The sequence below is a fragment of the Rhinolophus hipposideros genome, assembly GCF_964194185.1.
Source record: "Rhinolophus hipposideros genome assembly, chromosome: 5".
Classification (NCBI taxonomy): Eukaryota; Metazoa; Chordata; class Mammalia; order Chiroptera; family Rhinolophidae; genus Rhinolophus; species Rhinolophus hipposideros.
Window position 1 is genome coordinate 60793932 of NC_138051.1, and position 23974 is coordinate 60817905.

The 23974-nt window shown below is 35.7% G+C and overlaps 2 protein-coding genes across 9 annotated transcripts in view; one reads left to right on the plus strand and one right to left on the minus strand.

Annotated features, from left to right (window-relative positions):
• Window positions 1-4841: 4841 nt before the first annotated feature.
• LOC308497887 (histone H3.3A-like) lies at window positions 4842-5487 on the plus strand (the record flags this gene model as incomplete). Its single annotated transcript, XM_081048971.1, has 1 exon — window positions 4842-5487. A coding segment is annotated over one exon (381 nt), but the record flags the coding sequence as incomplete, so codon positions are not given.
• Window positions 5488-19021: 13534 nt separating this feature from the next.
• NIN (ninein) overlaps window positions 19022-23974 on the minus strand; it is a 92446-nt gene continuing 87493 nt past the window's right edge. For 3 of the 8 annotated variants that reach the window (XM_081047319.1, XM_081047321.1, XM_081047320.1), the window contains 2 exons: window positions 22023-22136; window positions 19298-19904 (listed from right to left, as the gene is read on the minus strand). In XM_081047319.1, coding sequence (XP_080903445.1) covers window positions 19695-19904; window positions 22023-22136 — 324 coding nt within the window. In that variant the 3' untranslated portion in view covers window positions 19298-19694. Of the gene's footprint in view, window positions 19905-21504; window positions 22137-23433; window positions 23962-23974 lie in introns of those variants that run through there. The other 5 variants (XR_013993280.1, XM_081047323.1, XR_013993279.1 and 2 more) reach the window with 4 other exon arrangements.

The window sequence follows — 23974 nt, forward strand, 5'->3', positions numbered from 1 at the left end:
GAAGAGAGACTACAAAAAAGGAAAAAAAGGAAAACATACTTCTTTACATAGTGATAAGTGCTGAGATGAAAATAAAAAGAGGGCTTGCGACTTTAGTGTAATAGAATGACCAGAGAAGGAGACACTGGCGTTAAATGACCAACTGAGGAAATGGGCAAAGCAACTCTCTGGAGGAAGGGTATTCCAGGCAAGCGCAAAGTCACTGCACGTCACCATGTTCCTAGCAGATAGTGGGTCAAGAAGGTCTATGTAGCTGGAGCGGAGGAAGAGTGTAGTGGGAAATCAAGTCAGATGGGTAACAACGGCTAGGGAACCTCAAGGGGGTCATGCGTTGTAAGGAGTTGCACTTTGAGTACCATCTAACTTAACGTTTTAAAAGGATCGCTTTGGATACTGTGTTGAGAATAAACTCAATGGGAACAAGGGTGAAAGGAAGATCAGTCAGAAGCGATTGCTGGCCTGAACCAGGGTAGCTGCAGTGGGAATAATGAGAAGTGGTCAGGTTTTGGACAGACAAAAACACCCAACAGGATTTGCTGACGGATTGAATACAGAGCATGAGAGAACTCAAGGATCATTCTCACTCCCGCCAATCTTGGTAGGACAGAATGGAGCTCCACAGAATACAATAAATTGTACTCTGAAAGGAACAGTAGAAAAGCAGTTACTTGTTTCTGTGGTTCAGATACAAGGACCAGTACTGGTAAACTGGTGCTGGTGTGCCTGGAGAAGAAAGAGTAATGAAATAGATGAAGAGAAATAGGGTCTCATTACAGTTAGAGTATGAAGGCAGGAGATTAGGAGGGAAGAGGATGCAGCTACGTGCCAGGTTTCTGCCCAGGGCTAACCTCAGAAGGATAAGAGAACAAAAGGATATTAGGTCCTAACCTTGTTAATAAAGCCAGCTCTTCACACCTGGGATTTTCCCACAAACTGAAATACAGGATACCTTTCACATTCATGGGGGAAAGAAACATAGAATTTTATAATTGGAAAAGAATTCTGAAACCAGGTAGGCTAACCTCATTGATGTGGAAACAAAACTAGAAAAATTAAATATTTCACTTATATTTCTGGTTAGTGGCAGGCTAGTCGCAGAACTGGAGTTTTCTATTTGCATTTTGGGCCTCTTTCTGCTTTGGCACTTTAAGAATTCTACTAATGCGAGTCCAGAGTGTTTCTAACACAGTTGTTTTGAAAGCCATCCATGTTCCCCACAAAGTACTCCTTTTTTCAATGCTATTTTAATTTGAATTACAGCAGAGAGAAAGCCTCAATTAGGTGCTCTTTTTAAGAGCTATAATTTGCCTTTTTATCAAACAGTGTGCATTCCAGAATCAACAATCTGCATCAGCAGTAGCAATGCATAGCATAGCAATACATGAACTTGGAATCCAAATCCTTACCTATAGACGCTTTGAATTCACATCTGTTTTCTAGACATTCCCGGATTTCTGGGAGTTTTTATTAAAACTCCAGATTTTGCAGCTATAGTTCTCCAGACATTGCTCTTGGTAGGCTAATACTATATATGTGTGTGTGTGTGTGTGTGTGTGTGTGTGTGTGTGTGTGTGTGTATATATATATATATATATATATATATATATATATATATATATATATATTGCAGAATAGAGATATATATTTTTTCCCTTGCAGTTGCATTCTCAGTGGAGAAAAGTAACAGGGAGTTACTCATGTCTTATCAACAACTATTTTTTTTTTAATTTAGCATAATTTATTTTAAAGGAGGCAATAAGGTGTTAATCTGAGCTAACCTCATAGCTCTCTGGGCCTTAATTTTCTCATCTGAAAATGAGGAAATTGGACTAGTTGAATTCCAAAGTGCCTTTCAGCCTACAGTGTTGTACCATATAGGTAAAAAGAAATACACAAAAATAAAAAAGTTACCCTAGTAGGATAACAAGCATATAGGTTATTTCCCTTCTTTAAAAATATTTATCTTTATTGCTATGTTTTCATTTAAAAAACCGTTAAAGCAAGTGTTAACATATTAGTATTATATAGTCATCATTAGTATAAAATAAAATTTCATGCCTGATTACTACTTTCAAAGAGAGCTAAGGTTCTTGCACTGTTTTTACTTTTTCTTGCTAGAATCGTGTAAAATTTAAAAGAATTACCAAATAAAGGATTGTCCAAGAAAGAACCAAATGTAAATATACCCTATGTATGGAGCTTCTTCTAAATAAATAAAAAGGAGAGGAACTTCTACTCTCCAACACACTCTTCTTGGTCATGTAGCAAAATAAACTTTATCTCAGGAAGAAATAATACTTATGCTAGAATCTAGGGCTCTTCAAGCCTCCAAAATTTTGCTCTTAAAATCTGGGAGGATACATTCCTGAGTGTCCTTTTAGGCAGACGCTTTAGTTGTTTCCTTTGAAGGATAAGGATGCGTGATGTATACACAGCTCTGAAAATATAAATGCTTAATATAATATTAGCAACTAAGTTTGGTTACCAATCTTCACTATGAATCATCTCCCCTCTCTCCTCCCCCGCCCCACCCAAATAATGTAAAGAATTAGTATCATAAGTCTGTTCAAAAGTAGTTAAGCTGGGAAATTTGGTTTCCCTAAGCTTTAGCTCTTCTTCCTATGTGCTGTTAATTGCCTGGATTTAGAGGTCCTCTGAAGCCTTGATAACTAGCCAAAATGAGTCTTTTATTCTTGGCAATGCTAGCCTTTGACTTTAGTTGGCTGTCCTTCTAGGCCTTTCTGTGTCTTTGCCTCTCTAGCCCTAGAAAATTTTATCTTCCAAAATTTCTTACCTTCAGCCACTCAACTTTATTTTGAACTACTCTTTGCAATTTTCCATTTTTACTTGGCTTATAGTAAGATTTAAAAAAAAAACAACTCAGTAAAAATTTACTTAGGGCTCTCATTATGGGGGGAGGGGCTTACTGATGTATATTTAATGTGGAAACACTTGTATCCCTTCCACACCACACGGGAGTCAAAGGATACTCAGGAACCCCATCTCTACTCCATCCGCCTAAATAAGCCAGGCCACTATTTCTCTTCTGCTGTAGCTATTCCATGCCAATGCAAAGGGCCCCTGCAAAGATGATCTTGAAGAGTCCCAAGTGGAAATTGAGACAAAATATTCCCCCTTCTTCAATAGCTGTTGGGATTTCACAAGTCTTGTAACACTACCATCTCACTGCAGCATGGGACCTACTACTCGCTCTGTGCAGTCTTTCTTCTCCCTGCCAAAATGCGCTGCTTCCAGGTCATGTCTTCTGGAAATATACTCTCTATCATCTCTTCCCTATCCTATGAACTGCTTTCTTGAAGGTTCTACTGACCTTTTTCTCTGGGACAATAAGATTTCAGCCTTAGGATGCAAGGTAAACATGATTTATGGGGTTGGAGGGAATGAAAAAATACATTTGTTTGAAATATTTTCAAGAGAGCAGTTTAAGTAGAATTCTTGTGGTTAGAACCAGAATGCAAAGGATTAAGGGAAAGCAAAGAACTGTCCTGTTTTATATGGAAACTGGCCATGTAAATATACCTCTTCTTCCTCCTGGAAGCCCATTTCATTGACAATGAAAGACTAAAAGGGGAATGAGCTCATAATTATTATGAGAACAAAATATGGGCCATCGGTTGATATGACCTCAATGAATTCAACTAGAGTGACAGGATTGAGATGAGGTGGAAAGGAGGTAAAGAGAATAAATGAAGCAGGACTGAGGAAGCCACAGCCTAAACTACGTGAAAGCACATAAAGACCTAGGAGAGGCTAGGGGCTCTCAAGTATCTGGTTTAACTAAGGAAGGTAGGAAAGAAATGTGGAGTTGAAAATAGGCATTAATTAAAAGTCAAAACTCCACTATTCAATCCCTGCCCCCAGAATTTCAGGCATCTAGGCACCTATCCCCCAGAAAAGGGATGTAAGGGCTCATTTCTGGAGAAATTGGTCCTAAAACAAAGATCTTATCATTCTAACATTTGTAGGTCCTGCCACAGAACAACAAACTCATCTCATAGGGAAGTCTGCCAGGCAATCCTGATCCCTCACACAGACTCCCAAGTATTGTTTTTTTTTTTTTAATGTGTTATTCTTAAATATAAATTTGCAACCAAGGATCACTAGAAAGTTTAGGAAAAAATGCAACATGAGATATAGAAGATAAACAGAAAAACAGAACCCAAAGAAATAATTCAGAAGATAGATGAATACTTTAAGCAACAATACTTACTACCATCAACAGAGATATGTGAGAGTAGACATTGCATCCATAAATCAACAAAAGGATGCTATGAAAAAGATACGATCAGAAAGCAGTAAAGAGTTCCTGGAAATTAAAGATACAAGTTGCCAAATAAAATATTCAGGAGAAAGGACGGTAAAGTTGAGCAAATCTTTCAGACAACAGAACAGAAAGACAGAGACAGGAAAATAAGAGAAATAGTCTCTATACGAGGCCCAATATCCTGAAAATATGAATTTCAGAAAGAGATGGTAGAGAAAATGGAGAGGACATCATCAAAAAGTAATACAAGATATTTTTCAAAAATGAAGGTAAAAAATTTCTCAATTCAAAGAGTGTCTCAAGTGCCCCTCAAATGAAAAAAGATCCATGTCTTAATAGGACATTGTAAAATTTCAGAACAGCAAGGATAAAGGGAAGTTCCTAAAAGCTTCCCTTTAAGTGAAAGTAAAGTCCAATTATAAAGGAATGAGAATGAGTCTAGCATCAGATTTTTCATCATCAAGGCCTGCTATAAGACAATGAAAGAATGCCTTCCAATAAATGAGGGAAAATCAGGTTCATTGTTGCATTCCATATCCACCCAAAATATTAATGAACTACCGGTGGTAAAGCCCCCAGGAAGCAACTGGCTACAAAAGCCGCTCGCAAGAGTGCGCCCTCTACTGGAGGGGTGAAGAAACCTCATCGTTACAGGCCTGGTACCGTGGCACTCCGTGAAATTAGACGTTATCAGAAGTCCACTGAACTTCTGATTCGCAAACTTCCCCTCCAGCGTCTGGTGCGAGAAATTGCTCAGGACTTCAAAACAGATCTGCGCTTTCAGAGTGCAGCTATTGGTGCTTTGCAGGAGGCAAGTGAGGCCTATCTGGTTGGCCTTTTTGAAGATACCAACCTGTGTGCTATCCATGCCAAACGTGTAACAATTATGCCAAAAGACATCCAGCTAGCACGCCGCATACGTGGAGAATGTGCTTAAGAATCCACTATGATGGGAAACATTTCATTCTTTAACAACAACAACAAAAAAAATTCTCTTCTTCCTGTTATTGGTAGTTCTGAATGTTAGTTATTTTTTTTTCCATGGGGTCAAAAGGTACCTAAGTATATGATTGCAAGTGGAAAAATAGGGGACAGAAATCAGGTATTGGCAGTTTTTCCATTTTCATTTGTGTGTGAATTTTTAATATAAATGCGGGGACAAAGCATTAATGCAAGTCAAAAGTTTCAGTGAACAAGTTTCAGCAGTTTAACTTTATAACAATTATAAATAAACCTGTTAAATTTTTTTGGACAATGCCAGCATTTGGATTTTTTTAAAACAAGTAAATTTCTTATTGATGGCATCTAAATGGTGTTTGTAGCATTTTTATCATACAGTAGATTCCATCCATTCGCTATACTTTTCTAACTGAGTTGTCCTACATGCAAGTACATGTTTTTAATGTTGTCTGTCTTCTGGACTGTTCCTGTAAGTTTGCTATTAAAATACATTAAACTTAAAAAAAACAAAAAAAAAAAACAAAAAAAAACAAAATAAAAAAAACAAAAACAAAATATTAATGAAAAGCAAGGACATGAAGGAACTCAGAAAGCATACTTCCCATATTTCCTCCTCTAGTAAGTTATCAGAAGATAAATTCTAACAAAATGAGAGAATAAACTCTCTTATACACAAAGAACAAACAATACAAAAGCAGGAAAACAGATTAAAGAAATAGTGAATCTAACTCAGGAGAGCAATGAATTTAAGTTTCAATACCACAGCTGTACAACTGGAACTCAATCCAGATTGGAACTGGATTTAAGAGGACTCTACAAGGAAGTACCTAGGAAAAGATGGAATTTAAGAAATCTGTACAATTAGGAACAAATTAAGAAGATGATAAAAGCTAAAGATTCAAGGAAAAAAGAGAGGTGATGAAACCTGAAAAAACTTGGGGGAATACAGCATTGCAGGCCCTTTCTGAAAAGACATACTTGAGGATGAAATTCAACAAACCAGAGATTAGTCAAAATTTAAAACTCAGGATTGGAGGAGTAATTGGCAATGGACTGGTGGTAAGCATTAAATACATTTTAATATAGAAAAGCCTAAACAATTGTGGGAATTAAGTTTTTTAAAGAAATCAGATTTTGCCTAGTGTTTTCCCATGTCAATACATCTTTAACATTTTTCACTTTAAAGAATTTAATATCTTTAAAAACTTAACCAAAATGCTTTTGGTCAAGGCAGGTCTGAACAGGACACTAAATATCACAATCCTTTGTCTTTGGCTGGTGATGCTGTTTATCTCATGGTGATCAGGACTGCGGAAGTTGAAATAACAATGCAGACAAAGAACAGATTCAGTGGAGTGAGGAAATCGAAAGAGCATGAACAGGAGGTTGTGGTCAGAGAGGAATTTCAAGAGTTTTAAATGGTAAATTACCAGGTATGACCAAATTAGCCAGTAGTTGAAGTAGAGGTGGAAGTGATAGAATTAAGGAAGTTAAGTAATGTGAAGGCAGCAAGTCAGAAGACTTGGAATGTAGTAAAAATAAACGATGGGCCATTGAAAAAGATGAAGGGAATGTCCCAGAAATCAGTAGAAAAGGAAGAGGAAAGAATAATATAAATAAAAGGCATAAAAATAATAGAGTTCTTCTTTCTGAGTCATGTATTATTACTCAGAAGCCTCTGAATTCCCAGAACTTTATTGAGAAGTACTATTTGGAACTTCTATTCTAAATCACTCAGTAGTAACATACAAATGTTGTATTTTACTGATGTGCTCCACTGTTAAAGTCACAGTGCTATTAGGCCTCTAAACAAATTGATGTTCAGAATTTCCATAACAGTCTCCTCCACATTTAGAGTATGTATAGACTTGTATGTCAGGGCCCGATTATCTCAGACATGATGAGTTAATAGAACTGAATGATCATATCTGGCAATCAAGACAGTTTTCTTAATTATAGTAGCATTGATCTTTCCAGTGACAACTTTGATGCTATTTCCAATTTAGGATACAATGACTGAGAATGCAGGAGAAAAAAAGGAATTTCAACTTACATTCTTTACTGACTCCATTTCTCTCACCCCATACACACACACATCATTTCTCATATAAATATACACACACATATAAAAACTGCTTTCCACATAAACCCTAACCCCTTGTTGGATTCTAATGGTAATATTATTAATAATAACTAATGCTTGAACTACTGATGTTACTGAGTGTAATATGAAGATCCATGGATATAATAGTCCAGATAAAGGAGAAGTACTGTAGCTTTTGTTATGGATATGAAGTTCATTCTTCCACGATCAAGTCAGTGACCCCTCAGGTGGATATCCCTATGTACATTTCCTCTGGATTAAAGGCTTAGAAGAAGAATCCCTGCGTCAAAGAGTCGGGTACGCTAGATAATGGCACCCCGAAGATGTCCACATCCTAGTTCCCAGAACTTGTGAATATGTTAACACAATAAAAGGGACTTTGCATATGTGATTAAGTTAAGAATCTCAAGATGGGGAAATTTTCTTGGATTTTCCAAGTGAGCCCAATGTAATCACACGGGTCCTTATAAGACTAGAAATAAGGGATGTGATGATAGAAGCAAGAGGTATGAGTGATATGAGGAAGGAGCCATGAATTAAGGAATGCAGGTAGTAGCCTCCAGAAGCTGAAAAAGTCAAGGAAATTCTCCCCTCAGATCCTCTGGAAGTAACCAGCCCTGCCAACAACTGGACTTTAGCCCAGTGAGACTGATTTTGAACTTCTAACCTCTGGAAATGTAATAAATTTGTGTTGTTTTATGCCACTAGATTTGTAGCAATTTTTTACAGCAGGAAACTAATGCAAAGAGTTTGCCAATAGATTACTCAGTTTCCCAGCAGCAGTGCATGAGAATGTCTGTTTAATCTCTACTTTTTAATGTTCATGTCCTTTTTCATATAAGTAGTCTGTAAACATTTCTAGGGTGCAGACTATGTCCTCTACTTCAATAGATTCAGAAAAAGCATTTGACAAAATTCAACATGCAGTATGATAAAACCTCTCAACAAATGTTTTGGCTCATGGCTGTCTGCTTTCATCTTCAAAGCAAGCAATGTTGAATTTCTCTGACCCTTTTTTTCCATAGTCACATCTTCCTCTGATTACCACTGGGAAAATTGTCAGTTATTAAGGACTCATGTGATTAAATTGGACCCACTCAAACAATCCAACATACTCTTCCCCATCTCAGTATCCTTAACTCAATTATGTCTGCAGAGTCCCTTTGCCATGGAAAGTAATATAGTCACAAATTTTGAGGATCAAGACATAGACATCTTTGAGGGACCATTAGTTTGTCTACCACAAACTTGAACTTTATCAACAAATCTGAAGTATTATAGCACCTTCCAGTCAATAGCAGCAGAATGCATATTCTTTTCATGGAACATTTACCAAAACAGACCATGTTCTGGGCCATAAAATGAGTCTCAATACATTTAAAATGTTAAAGTCATATAAATACTTTTTTTTTTTTTTTTTGAGAGCCCACTGGCCCATGTGGGAATCGAACCAGCAGCCTTCGGAGTTAGGAGAATGGAGCTCTAACCACCTGAGCCACCGGGCCGGCCCCAATACATTTTCTTTTAAAAGATTTTTACTAAGTATGATGAACCCTCAAAACTCAACAATAAACCCAATAATATTTGACAAATATTTGAACAAGTACTAAATAAAAGAATGGCCAAAAAGCACAAGAAAAAAAATTAACATCATTAGTTATTGGGGAAAGACTAATTAAAACCACAATGAGATACCACTACATACCTATTAGAATGGCTAACAAGAAACAACTGAACAAAACAAGTATGGGTAAGGATGGTGAGACCGTAAAATGGTACAACTACTTTGGAAAACAGTTGGGCAGTTAAAAAGTTAATAACATATGTGCCACATTACCCAGTCATTGCTTTCCTGAGTATTTAACCAAGAGAAATGAAAGCACATGTTCATACAAAGGCATGCACGTGAATGTTCATAGAAGCTCTATTAATAATGACCAAAAACTGAAAACAATTTTTTGAGAGTTTTTATCACAATGCACATTGAATTTTGTCAAATGCTTTTTCTGCGTCTATTGAGATATAATTTTTGTCCTTTATTTTGTTAATGTGGTATATCACATTAATTGATTTGCAGATGTTGAATCATTCTTGCAACTTTTGAAAAAATCCCACTTGATCATGGTGTATGATCCTTTTAAAGTATTGTTGAATTTGGTTTGCTAATATTTTGCTGAGGATTTTGCATCTATGTTCATCAGGGATTTGGGGTTGTAATTTTCTTTTCTTGTAGCGTCTTTGTCTGATTTTGGTATCAAGGTAATGCTGGCCTCATGAAATGAGTTTGGAAGCATTCCCTCTTCAAATTTTTGGAAGAGTTTGAGATAAACAGGTATTAAATCTTCTTTAAATGTTTAGTATAATTCATCTGGTCATGGACTTTAGTTTGTTGATTACTTATTCAATCTCTTTACTAGTTATTGGTCTATTCAGATTTTCTAGTTTTTCATGATTCAGTGTTGGAAGATTGTATGTTTCTAGGAATTTATCCATTTCTGCTAGGTTGTCCAATTTCTTGGCATATAATTGTTCATATGAGTCTCTTATCCTTTGTATTTCTGTGGTATCAGTTGTAACGTCTCCTCTTTCATTTTTGATTTTATTATTTGAGCCCTCTATTTTTTTCTTGGTGAGTCTAGCTAAAGGTTTATCAATTTTGTTTGTCTTTTTCAAAGAGCCAGGTCTTAGTTTTATGGATCTTTTCTACTGTCTTTTTAGTCTCTTTCATTTATTTCCACTCTGATCTTTGTTACCTCTTTCTTTCTACTAACTTCAGGCTTTGTTGGTTCGTTTTTAGTTCCTTTAAGTGTAATGTTAGATCATTTATTAGAGTTTCTTATTTCTTAAGGCAGGCCTGTAATGCTACGAACTTCCCTGTTAAAACTGCTTTTGCTGCATCTCAGAGATTTTGGTAAGTTGTGTTTCTATTTTCATTTGTCTCTCTCTTTTTTTTAATTTCTCATTTGATTTCTTCTTTGACTCATTGGTTGTTCATTAGCATATTGTTTGATCTTCACATATTTGTGATTTTTCCAGTTTTATTCTTGTAATTGATTTCTAGTTTCATACCATTGTAGTAAAAAAAGATACTTGATATTTTAGTCTTCTTAAATTAATTGAGCCTTGTTTTGTGGCCTAACATATGATCTATCCTGGAGGAAAATGTTCAATGTGCTCTTGAGAGGAATGTATATTCTGTGTTTGGATAAATGTTTTCTATATATCTATTAAGGCTATCTGGTGTAATGTGTCATTTAAGGCTGATGTTTCCTTATTGATTTTCTGTTTCGGTGATGTATCCATTGATGTAAGTGGGATATTAAATCCCCTGACATTATTATATTGATGTCAGTTTCTCCCTTTATGTGTTAATATTTGCTTTACATCTGAAGTGAGTCTCTTGTAGGCAACATGTAGATGGGTCTTGTTTTTTTTTTAAATCCACTTGGCCACTTTGTCTTTTGATTAGAGCATACATTTACATCTAAAGGAATTATTGATAGATATATACTCATTGCTATTTGTTAATTGTTTTCTGACTATTTCGTAGTTCCTCTATTTTCCTTTTTTCTTCTGTTGCTCTCTTTTGTAGTTTGATTATTTTCTTATGTGTTATACTTACATTCCTTTCTTATTATATTTTGTGTATCTACTATAGGTTTTTCTTTGTGGTTACCATGAGATTCACATATAACAGCCTATCTATATAACAATCTATTTTAAGTTTACAGCAACTTAAGTTGAATGCATGAAACTCTACATTTTTACTGCCCCTCCCCACATTTTATGATTTTGAAGTCACATTATGCATCTGTTTATTTTGTATCAGTATCCCTTAACTGATTATTGTTGTTATTTTTACTACTTTTATATTTTAACCATACTAGATTTATAAGTGATTAATCCAATACCTTTACTATATATTTACCTCTACCAGTGAGATTTATTTTATTCTCTTATATGTTTCCTTGTTCCTAATGAGTGGCCTTTTTTTTTTTTTTCAGTTTAAAGAAGTCCCTTTAACATCTCTTGTAAGGTCAGTTTAGCAGTTGATGTATTCCTTTAGCTTTTCTGGAAAACTATGTATCCTTCATTTCTGAATGATAACCTTGCTGGGTAGAATATTGTTAGTTGGAAAATTTTTCCTTTCAACACTTTGAACATATTGTGCCACTCCCTTCTGATATGCAAAGTTTCTGCTGAAAAATCTGATCATCCTACAGTGTTTCCCTTGTACCTGTTTTTTTCCCCTCTTGCTGCTTTTAAGATTCTCTTTTTATCTCTAACTTTTGAAATATTAATTATAATGTGTCTTAGGGTGGCTCTTTTTGGGTTCATCTCGTTTGGAACTCTCTGGGCTTCCTGGATCTGCATGTCTGTCTTCCTCAGTTTAGGGAAATTTTCAGCCATTGTTTCCTCAAATAATTTTTCTGCTTTCTCTTTTCTGGGACATTGACATTGCAGTTATCCCACTTGATGTTGTCCCATAGGTCTCTTTTTTATTTTCCCCCCCATAGGTCTCTTAGGCTATATTCACTGTGTTAAATTCTTTATTCTCTTTGCTGCTGTTTGAGTGCCCTCTTATAGATTACTGATCCTTTCTTCTGCTTCATCTAGTCTGATTTTAAACACCTCTCTTGTATTTTTTCAGTTCAATTATTGTATTCTCCACCTCTGTGACTTCTTTAGTACTTTTTTACATTCTCTATTTCTTTGTTGAAGTTTGCACTGTTTATCCATTCTTTTTCCAAGTTCAGTGAGCATCTTTATAACCATTACTTTGAATTCTTTATCAGGTTACTTACTTCTTTTCATTAAGGTATTTTTTCCCCTGAGGTTTTATCTTCTTTCATTTGGAACATATTCCTTTGTTTCCTAATTTTTCTTGACTCTGTATTTTTTTTTTCCTACTTATTAGGTGAAACAGCTACCTCTCCCAGTTTTGAAAGAGTGGATTTCTGTAGGAGATGAATCTTGTCTTTCAACCTTGCCATAGCTCTTGGTTGTCCCTTGAACTTTTGTGATTGTCTAAACAGCCTGATTTATTCTTGATAGGTCCTAGTTGTTGAAGTTGTGCCAACACCGGCCAGTGATTCAAAGGGCGGGATCTCAGTTAGCACCTAGTTTCAGGCTGGTTGGAAGCCAGTATGTGAATATATACAGTCCTCTGGGCTGCAATCATAAACCCTGCTGGCCTCCAGACCAGGTGATCCGGAGGTGCCCCTCAGTGTCAGTTAAAAAATTAGGGCTTCAGATGAGTATTTAAGCTCCTTTCTGGGAGGTACTGGTGAGTGTAGTGAGGCTGAGGCAAAGCACAATGCTGGTGTCCCCCAGCTTACATTCCCTGAGAGCACCTCCGTAGCCTCTCGATGTGTGGCAAATCAGATGTCTGCCCCTCAGGCTGAAGCTCCAGAGCAAGTAAATAGGCCTTTTTCACAGAAAGACGGGGGTATGTTTTAGTCGGCTGTCTGTGTAGAGCCCTGGTGGTGGCAACCTGCCAAGAACTGTCTCTCCAATTGTTACAGTTCTGTGGGAACCAGGAACAGAAGCCACCCTGGCCACCACACCCAGAAGACCAAGGAGCATCCCCTCTGTGGACTCATGTTCCTCCTGGTTTTCATGGTGCCATGGGATAGTGCAGGGCCGGAGTGCAGTTACCGGCTTTTGCAGGGCAGCGGGGGAGTGCTGGGCAGAGGCACACCTGTGGGTGCTATCAAGGTAGGGGAGAGCACAAAAATGGTGTACAGCAGCACACCTGTCCCCAGAGAGAATTTTAACAGACCCCTCCGGCAGATGCTTTATTTTTTTATTTTCAGTTTTTTTATTTATTTTTATTAAGTGGGTTTTACCAGGACCTGTCAGCTCCAAGTTGTTTCAATCTAGTTGTAGAGGGTGTAGCTCACTGGCTCATGCATAACAACAACAACCTTGTTGTTATGAGCACTGCGCTCTAACCAACTGAGTCAACAGGCCTCCCCCAAGGCAGATACTTTAAAATTAGTAAATGAATTTCCTTCACATATAGTCTAGGCACTTTCAAACTTCTGTTTTTGGACTGGATTTCAGGGCAAGTGAGTCTACACCTGAGCCCTTTAAAAGAAGTATCTCAGTTCTTTATAGCCCTTTGAGACTCCTAGATGAGAGCCCCATTGGTTTTCAAACATTTTGAGGGTTCACCTCTCCATTGCAGGCCCAAGTGATGGGGTGCCTGATGTGGGGTACAAATTCCTCCTCAGGAAGAAGCTCCAGATTGTTAGTTGCTGCACCAGGGGTGGAGTTTTTGGTGAGAGCATGTCTCTGCTTCTACCCATCTTGATGTGGCCCTTTTACTGTTGACTGTGAAGGAGCTGTTCAGCTCGTTTTCAGGTCATTTTAAGAAGGAATTGTTTCTTATATAGCTGTACATTTGGTGTCCGTGGGAGGAGATGAGTTCAGGGTCTTCCTGTGCTGCTATGTTGGCCTGCTCCACTATAGCCTTTTAATACTGGATGGCATCTTAATGCCTGGCACGAGGCTGGTGCATATTGATTGCTTGAGATCTTGAAGATAGATAAATCTCCAAACAAGAAAGAAAAATGATTGGTAAACACGCATCTGACTGTAAGGATGGTTCAGGATCATTTACTTTGCCATAACGAGTAAAACACATCTCATGTAATGATTTCTCAGAATTAAGTATTATTTTAACATAAAGGTATACAGGTCTATTATACATGGTTGCTTACTCTTTACACCATTTCACTAATTCAGTTTTATAGTTCTCCTTCTTTGTGACATACTGATTTTTAAAAAAGATATCCTTTTGTCAAAATTAGCCATTTTTTTCTGAATTACAAATGAGACAAAACCAAACAAGGAATAAAAAAGCACTCTTGTGATTTATGCCATTTTGTCTAAATTGAAGTTTTCTATCAACAGATGATAGACATTTTGCATAATTTAGGTGAAAATTCCGGTCTTCTGGACAAAATTAAACAGTGATATGGGAAAATGTATATCAGGTATATAGTAAAGAGAAAATATGACTTTTCAATGCAAAATGAATAAAAGAGACTAAAAAACAAACAGGTTACATTAATCTCAATGAAATACAGAATTATCTTTAATGCTAGATTAAAAAACTTCCTCATTTTCTACATTAAAATACCTGAGGACACTAATCTTCTTAGTGCCCATAACAGAGTCCATCAACAAAACCTGATAATTTTATGTCTGAATGTATTGTTTTCTAAAGTTTTATGCATAAATCTTACTATTCTACACCAATCAGATCATGAATAGAAAACCACGAATGTTTTATATTTTTCTTTAGAGTGCAGTGCACATAGCAGTTATTCAGTCTACACTGATTAAATGTTGTTTGCCAGCAGAAATTGATACGAGAGTTATACAACATATTAATACAAATAAACCTGGGGCTTGAGTCCTGAGTCCCATCCTTAGCAAGCTGAATGGCCTTGAGTAAGTCACAACTTTGCTATGTTGCAGTTTTCTCATCTGTAAAATGGGGATAATAATAGTTCTTGCCTCATAAAGCTAGTGTGAAGTTGGTATAAAAACTTTGAAAATAAATAAAACAAAGATCAAGAAGATGGGTCTAGTTTGGCCAACACTTCTACTTCATATTTCAGTATTCAGCATATTAACTTAAATGTGCTTTCAGGTTAACTTTTTGTGCCGATAACTGCACATAACTCATTATTCATAAGCAACATAACTAAAAAAGTCTGAGTCATCCATAAAGACAGCAAAGGGAAATAAAGCCACCTCTGAAGCACTCAAAATCCCAAGCAGGGTCTGGCTTAGGGTTAGGTCAGGATTCTAGAAATAAATTATGAACCACAATAAGGACAGGAACCCCAAACTGGCTGGTGTGAAAGTTATCAAAGTGTGACAGAAATGGAGTACCAAGGCTCTCCATCATATACTGACCATCTTTTTAAAATGCACAATCTGATTCATTAGGTCTGGAGTGGGGGCTAAGATTATACATTTGCAGAATTTTTAGTGCAATATTTTGATGCTTTCACTCTTACTACCAATGAAAATACTGAAATTGTTCATGGTATATAGAAAACAAGAGCGATGTTTGCAAATTTATTTATTTACATTTTAAGCTCACATTAAAATCTTTCTAGGATAGAATAGCTAAAATGAAAAGAAAAATGAAAAGAAAAATGATTGGTAAACACGCATCTGACTGTAAGGATGGTTCAGGATCATTTACTTTGCCATAACGAGTAAAACACATCTCATGTAATGATTTCTCAGAATTAAGTATTATTTTAACATAAAGGTATACAGGTCTATTATACATGGTTGCTTACTCTTTAGTTTACACCATTTCACTAATTCAGTTTTATAGTTCTCCTTTGTGACATACTGATTTTTAAAAAAGATATCCTTTTGAAATATACAAAGTCGATATAAACATATACATATTAATCTTTATCTGAGAAGAATCCTAGAGATGGCTTATTTATTTATTTATTTATTTATTTTTGAGATGGCTTTACATGAACTCAGGCTTTCCTTCACAAAACCACGTTCCCTTACATGACGTGGTGATAATGTCTTCCCATTAGAATAAATTAACTATCTTTCAAAAAAGCTGAGAAACGAAAAGCTAACTTGGATTTATTATTAAACAGCTGTCCATATGCCATAAAACCAAAACTGTATAGTGCTGCGATGTTCAAATAGGTTTCAATATGATATTAGGTATATGTTTTAAATATGGAATGCTTTGGTTATTAGGTTTTGACTTGGTTTTTGGCTAACTTGTATATCATTCCAATGATAATTAATTCAAAATCAGTACTGACTTAATAATATTCAAAGTACTTAGCCTTGCCTTGATTGGAAATACTTTTAAGATGCTGATAACAGCAACACATTTCTCTTTTCCTTCACTCGGAAAAAAAGAAATCACAAAAATAAAAAATTCATTTCCACATGTTAAAATCCGCCATAAAGTATTACTCATTCTTTAAACAAAAGTTCCTCATAATAATACCTGCCCTGGGGATTGGTACTTTATTGAAATACTAGACCTGTAACAGCTCCTCCTATACCTTGGAAGTGTATGACTTGGTGATCTATTTATGTAAAATATGCTTAAGATTAAATATATAAGCAATGCATTTGAAGCATCTGGGAAGGATTTGCATTTAAAAGTTTTTAAAATCTGGGTTGATTAAGAGTTTTAGAAAAATAAATAAAAATACTGTGGTGGTTCTACCCCTCTCTTTCTACTTCTCTCCCTTCACGAATTTGAGTTTAAGAGCCCAGGCTTCTAAAAAGCAAAGCCAAATAGAACAATGTAGGTTTTACTATCCACATTTCCCTATTCTTATCTTAGCGCAATGTATTATCACAAAGGCAAACTTGCTTCTCTTTCCTTGCAACGAAGATCCCATCTTTTAAGACAATTTAAATAACTGTTCTTAGGCAATCAAAAGGAAGTTTAACCAGTGCTTTTAATAAACAAGCAGCTATAAATGCCTATAAACGATATATAACTTGTGATTTTAAAGACTGCTATTAGAAAGTCTGAAAGCAAATTCTAAACATTTAATTTTAAGTTTAATCTCTTTAAAAGGCCTTTTTAAAGCTATAAGCTATATTATACATTGCCAGTTAAATTCCCACTCTAAACTGCTTTACAAAAATAAACTGCTGCACAAATGTATAAATTTAAGGTAACTATGTTTCTCATGTTGATCTTTTTTCCCAATCTTATCAGTGCAATAAAGCAAGAAATTAAGCACCTAGATATTGGTTAAGTTAAATTTCATTTGAACAGAATTTTGATTTTTGGATAAAGAGATCCTAAATGTAGTCTAAAACTTTCCATAAAGTCATATTCACATTCATTGTACATTTTATATACACATAAATACAGATTTATAAGAAATAAACAAATTAACCTATACATTTTATAATGTAAAAAAAAACAAAAAAAGAAATACAATACATGTGATCACCGGCTAAGCTATTTGAGAAATATGCTTGGTGTTCAGTTCTGATGGCAAGAACCTTGAGTAACTTGAAGCATATCATGTAAGTATACCACAGATACTTAGCTTAGCCTAAGCCGATCCACAGTTTTAAGTGAAAAGGATTCTCTGTTAAATTCAATGCCATAGAAGTAGTTGCATTTACTCGTAACGTTTGCACTGGAAAAGAAAGATGAGGGAAGGCATGATAGCAGATATCAAATGCTTTGAAGTGTAATTATAGGGAAGGATTAAGTAATTTTTTTCCAGGGGGAAATCAGGACTTTCTGATAAGAGCTGTCCAAAAATGAAAAGGTTTTGCTTCATGAATGTGAACGCCCAGTCCCACAAACAACCATGCTTTGTCAGGGCTCTGGTAGCGAGGATGCCGGTGTTGGCAAGAGGGACTAATAGTAGATGGGGAGGCCCTGAGGAAGTCTCAAGTTCCTTGGCGCAAATTATTTTGTTGAGATTGAGTTTCTGACATTATATGACTTCTTAGGCAGTTTGCTTCATCTTTTGTTCCTGCGCATAAAGTAGTGTTTGATTTTGCTCTCATACCTCTTGTAAATTGATGGGTTTTGGCCTTCCTGGGATACATCAAAGCGAGTGTTTAAAATCTAATTGCTCTCCCACAAAAACAAATAGGTGGCTGTCATGAGCTTTGTAATTATCCTACACCTAAGAAGTCCTCCATCAACTGCTGGCTGATGTAGGCTACAACCTAAGATTTTAGTTGGGGGATAAGTAGTTATCCAATCTAAAATGCTAAGTGTTCTATAAAGTTAGGGCATGGAGACTGATTAAGAAATCCTATTTGGTATTCCTTTACCTCAGCTGGCACACCAATGCTTCTCACAGTAAGCAACTCTTATTATCAGATCTGAGGTGTAAAGGAACAGGAAGTGTGAAAATTGACCTACTTAAACAGACAAACAAGAAAATAATAACTCTTCCATAAGTTAGAAGAGGTTTTTAACTTTATAATCAAGGCCTTTTTTCAGATTACATTTACTAAAAGTGTAGAAATAAAAATCCTACTATGGCTCTAAAAATAAGACAAATAAATAAGGTCACATGGTTTATACATTTCAAATTCTGAAAGAGGCCCAGTAATTCAGGAAGACAGTTTAAAGTATTGTTCCCTGAGTTCTTGAGGCAACCCCAAATGTAAGTTCATGAACTCCAAGACTTAAGGAGAAAGAAACCCACAGGGTGTGCTTATCTCTTCTAAGAGTAGCTGTTTACTCCGAGGTGGTTTGTACAGTGCTTTCCCTATAGTTCGAATGCTTTAAGAATGAGGCTTTATCCATTTTTTAGAAGACAAACTCCCAAGGGAAACTTATAAGGAGGAAAAAACGGGCTCTTAAAAGAAAGAAAAGTTTTAACATTACCGTGTTTCCCAGAAAATAAAACCTACCCAGACCATCAGCTCTAATGTGTCTTTTGGAGCAAGAATTAATGTAAGACCTGGTCTTATTTTAATATAATATAGCACCAGGTCTCATATAATATGATATAATATAATATAATATAATATAATATATTATAATATAATATAATATAATATAATATAATATAATATAATATACATAATATAATAATACTGGGCCTTATATTAATTTTTGCTCCAAAAGACGCATTAGAGCTGATGGTCCGGCTAGGTCTTATTTTGGGGAAACAGGGTAGTTAACAGTGCAGTTGAGTAAATCAGCTTTGTATCTATAACACATCAAGAGTGCTAATACTGTCACAGGTATTAGAAGGTAGAGTTCTATAGACTCTGGCTTTTCTGACCTCAGTAGTTATTGAGCCCAGTTTCTGTTACCAGATAGAAAGACTACCAAATAGTTCAAAGAACCAAATTATTAGAAACGGAATGAATTTCCCATATTTAAATGTGAGGAAGGCATACATTGGGTTTAAAATAAAGATCAAAACAACAAAATTAGATCTCAAACTTAAAATATCTTGAATTTACAGATTGATTTGTATATAGTAATGATTTTTAAAAAATCATTCAAAATTGAGGTTTTAAGGTTCTTGAATTGTTTTCAAAATCTACCTTCTTGGTGGCTATTAGAATATTTTAAAATTCAAAACTTGGGAGTAATTGAAACAGTGAAATGTGAATGTTTGTTTGCAACTCCCATTAGAGTCTATTTAGTAAAACTCATTACAATGAACGGAGACTCCAAATCTATTGCTGGCAGTTTTAGGTTACGCTTAACTTTATGCCATTAAAAGTTTTTTAAATAAATAAATACAAAAAAAGGTTGAGAGAGCCTACTGAAATGTTCCATCCATTTCAGTAAAGTGCACAATATGACTGTATCCTTTGGCTTTGCTATGATCTCAAGGGAGGTGTGGAAATCAGTGGTGCTGGTGTCAGATTCCTGACTATATTGCTGAGGCTGGCAATCTTCTCTTCTAGGAGGTAATTTTTCTTCTCTGCTGTTTTTTGTCGCTGTTCAGTCATTTCCAGAGCTTTCAGCAACTGGGCATTTTCAACATACAAATCCTTCACCATGGCGTCTGCTTTAGTGTTCTTGCAGAGCTAGAAACAGAACCAGAAACATCTTGACTCCATTTCTGTAATTCTTTTCAGTTAAAATCTGACATAAGGATAGTTGTTTGTAAAAGCAAATGGCTTCTATCAATTATATTCTTTTATTTCACAATATAGCTTTAACATCAGACTGGCATCAGAGATACAAGTGGAGCAAATCCACTTATTCCAAGCTGTTTCTCTGCATAAGACGTTGGTAGAAGTCACTGCTAAAAAGAACAAATAGGTATTTGACGATTCAAAGATGAAAATATTTTTTCCCACCTAAATAAATTAGGTATTATTCTTCTATTCATTCTCTAAAAATATCAAAATACTTTTACGACTTAAATTTCTGAGATATAGGGTGTGAACTGTGTTTAACTCTGTTCTTAACAGATGCTTGAGCTTCCCATTCATAACTACAACCAATTATTTTGAAGTTTGGCTCATGTATTATAACAAAGAGATAAGATTTGGGCAGTGACTTTTCCTTAACTCCTCCTCTTTTGCATAGAGCCTTGTCTTAGAAGATATATTCTAATCTTTATGGGTAAGCTATATAGTGTATGCTAAGGTGGTAAAACTTGGCAGCAGCCTTGGGGTAATTTTATTATTGCTCCTGTTAATATCTTCTACTCCCCCCTTCTCTCCTTATACCTGTAAATCCTCATTTTATACCCAATTTCAAACAGGGCACCTCAAAAGATAAAGACTTAAAGAGATAAACAACTAAAGAGTGGCTAAATAATTTATTAGCATTTCATAGGATAATGATAAGACTATAACACTGAAGGCCAGAATCGAGATGACTGGCAAGTGTAACATACTAACCTACTCTCTTTCTCTCCCTGCATACAACTTTCCCTCCCTCCCTCTCTCCTTTTCTTTGATGGCTCTTTATCACCTACAGAATGAAATTCAAACTCCTTGGCTTGGGGTGTAAGGCCCTCTACTGCCAGCTCCTCCCTCCTCCCTATCTCTCGTTTCTTCTGCTTCTCCCAGGACAGTGTTATTCCAAACCACTAAATCCAAAGTGTTTGTAGATGTCCACACCCCATATGTTGTCCTCATGATGTTCCCATTGCCCAGAATGCTCTTCCCACATTTCTTCACCTGTTAAAATCTTACGCAACCCGCGATACTAGGTTTAAGAGGCTTTCAGGAAACTTTCCTTCAACTACCTGGGTTGGATCAAGTATTTCTTCTCTATGTTCCCCTCTACTGAAAATAAAGTAGACCCCATTTCCTTTATTTTTGAAACTACTACCTGGCCAAATGCTTGATACTTAGTTGATAAACTACACTCCATATGGGCACAGAATTTGTTCACTGCTGTATCTCTAACAGTACCTAGCACATAGAAATTATGTATTGAATAATGAATAATGAAGGATTAAACAAATACTACCTCTGTATTAAGACCCTCTCTTGCGATTATTCTTAAATTTTATGCATCTAGAAATCCAAGGTGGACAATTTCCTCCCTCCCATCCCCACCAAATAGTCTCAATCTCAGTTTCCAGAGAAGCTATAAAACTGCCTTAGAAAGTAATCCTTTTTGCATGTCTCTTCAGTCAATGCACATATAATTTCTAAGAGATGATACCTGACACCAGCAGGTGAGAAAGTTCAAGCTGCTTAGTGGTCTTGGAATTCAGGGTCTGAATTCTAATTCAAAGCATAGCCGTTTGAGTCTGGTTATAGCCATAAGGTACTTTTTGAGGTTGTCATAGGTGTTACAAAAAGGAAAGCAAAAGTTTATTTATTATCTTCCAATTTTTTTACCAATAAAAATATACTAGCGATATTTCCTGTCTTGAGCCCCCCCCCCAAAAAAAGAAACCCCACAAAAAAACAAAACTATGAGTCACTATTAACAAATATACATTTAAAAAATTGTGGACAAAACATATGCCTTTAAAGAGCTTTGGAAGAAATAATGTAGAATACAGAATTCATATTTTTGAAGTGGTATGAGGGAGAGTGAATCCTAACTTCTCCTATGCATTCATAGTAGAATTTGTCTTTGTTAGATAACAAAGGTTAATGGCAATAAAGGAATGTGGAATTGGAGTTAAAAGTAGAATGTAAGGTAGGTGGGTAAAGATGACCTGGGAGGCTCACTTGTTCTTTGAGCTGATTCACTTTCTCTTGGAGAAGCCTTTTCACCAGTTTTAATTTCTGTTCAACTTCTATCATTCGTTCCTCCATGACAGTTACCAGTTGTTCCTGGTTTCCCTGAAAGGAAGAAAAAAAAAGCATTATCAATTAAAAATCATGCCACACTGAAAACACTAGTAGTTTATTTTCCCCATAAGGTCCCTACAGAAAGGACAGCAAATGTTTGCCTCTATAACAGGAATGGTGGATTTCTGATGAAATGGGAGTTCTGCATGGGTTGTACATGTTAGAAAAGTAACCCTATCAGAGAAAAAAAATCAAAGATAAAAGAAAAAAGAATCTTACCTGCGTTACCACCTTCCCCTGAGATAAAGCAAAATTCTTAAAACCCGTAACTTAATACCTGTGTGTACTTCTAGTAAAATCTAGGTATCCAAATTAAATTAAAAGATGGTTATCAACCTTCCAACTATGATTTGGGTCTTGCTATACTGTGGGACTCTCAACAATGAAACAAAAACTGAGTTTATTCAGGATCGCCTAAAATTCCCAATCAGCTTGCAATATGTATATCTGATTTTCCTTTGAAGTGGCATGTTACTGTAAAGGTGTTAGTGTTTGTTTCTTTATGATAATCAGCCTCTTCCTGCCAATTATTCTATTTATCTATTTTTCAGTTTGACTTGTCGATGTGAAGCAAAAATCTGGATTGGAGGACAGGTTTATCATGAGAACAGATTTAAAATTACAAATATTCTCCCCACAAAAAACTCCTAGATAAAACAATAGGGCAGAAAGAGGCCTCGCTTCTCTTCCTCTCCTCACACAACAGTGACAGACTAAAGAATATGGGGGTTTGGGAGAGTAGAGGGGCCTAGAGAAAGATTTCGAGTGAAACTCACTGCCCCTCCCACAGTTCACCAAAACATCCATGTAAGGAATTTCACATTTGAAATGGTTCTTTAAATGTTTAAGCAAAACTAAGGTGTTAATGGCTGATGGCATATCATGACTTTTAAAATATTCTCAAAAAGGCATCCTTTACAAAGCACGCAGAATGACCAAAAATGAGTTGAAAGCCAATATTTTTTCATTATTAAATAATAGCATTTATTCAAACATAAAGGAAACAATAATGTGACTAATTTGAAGACAAAAACTGAAGTAGGCGAAAGTCTAATGCAGAAAGTAAATTTCAAGAAATCAGGCCCTAGACATCTTGCATTTAAAAATCCTATATTTTAAGATATAATGGCTTTTTAAAGTTCAAACATAAATGGAAAATGCCTGATTTCCACTTGCCTTTAAAAAAAAAAAAAAGCAAAACAAAAAAATTGCACAATAACAGGTAATTAATTCAAAGAACATGGAGTGTGGTAAAAGAGTGGGGAAAGAGGAAAAACAGAGGCAGTCATACATTTAAAATTCATTTTATTGTTTCATCAAAATTTTCCTTTTTCCTGTCAAAAATGTATCGTACATATACAAAACAGTATAAATAACCGTGATTTTTCTTCAAATTCCATATATAAAAGTAGTACCTTTCATTAAAAATAATTACAACATATGGAATTAGAAAATATATAGAATACATCCTTTCAAGAATCTCAAATCCACACTCTTTAAATGGTATAAATAAAATTATTTGTAACAAGCTGAAATTTGTGAATTTTATTCACAAAACCTGTCATTTCTACATAAATAAATAGGAGACATAATACTGCAAAGGCATCATCATCATCATCATCCTCATAATTCAAAAGAGCACTTGATTCCAAAATATTTTTGAGCTTATGTCTCTGTGGTGCGTGGGGGTGTGTGGGGGTGTGCATTTGAGTGTCTGCCATGGTAAGACATGTCATCCATAGCAGCCCAGTTTTCACAGGTGCCCAATCCTTCTGCAGGAATCTGCATGCACTGCTCGCTGCTCCGGTAGCAAGGCCTAGAGAAAGAAG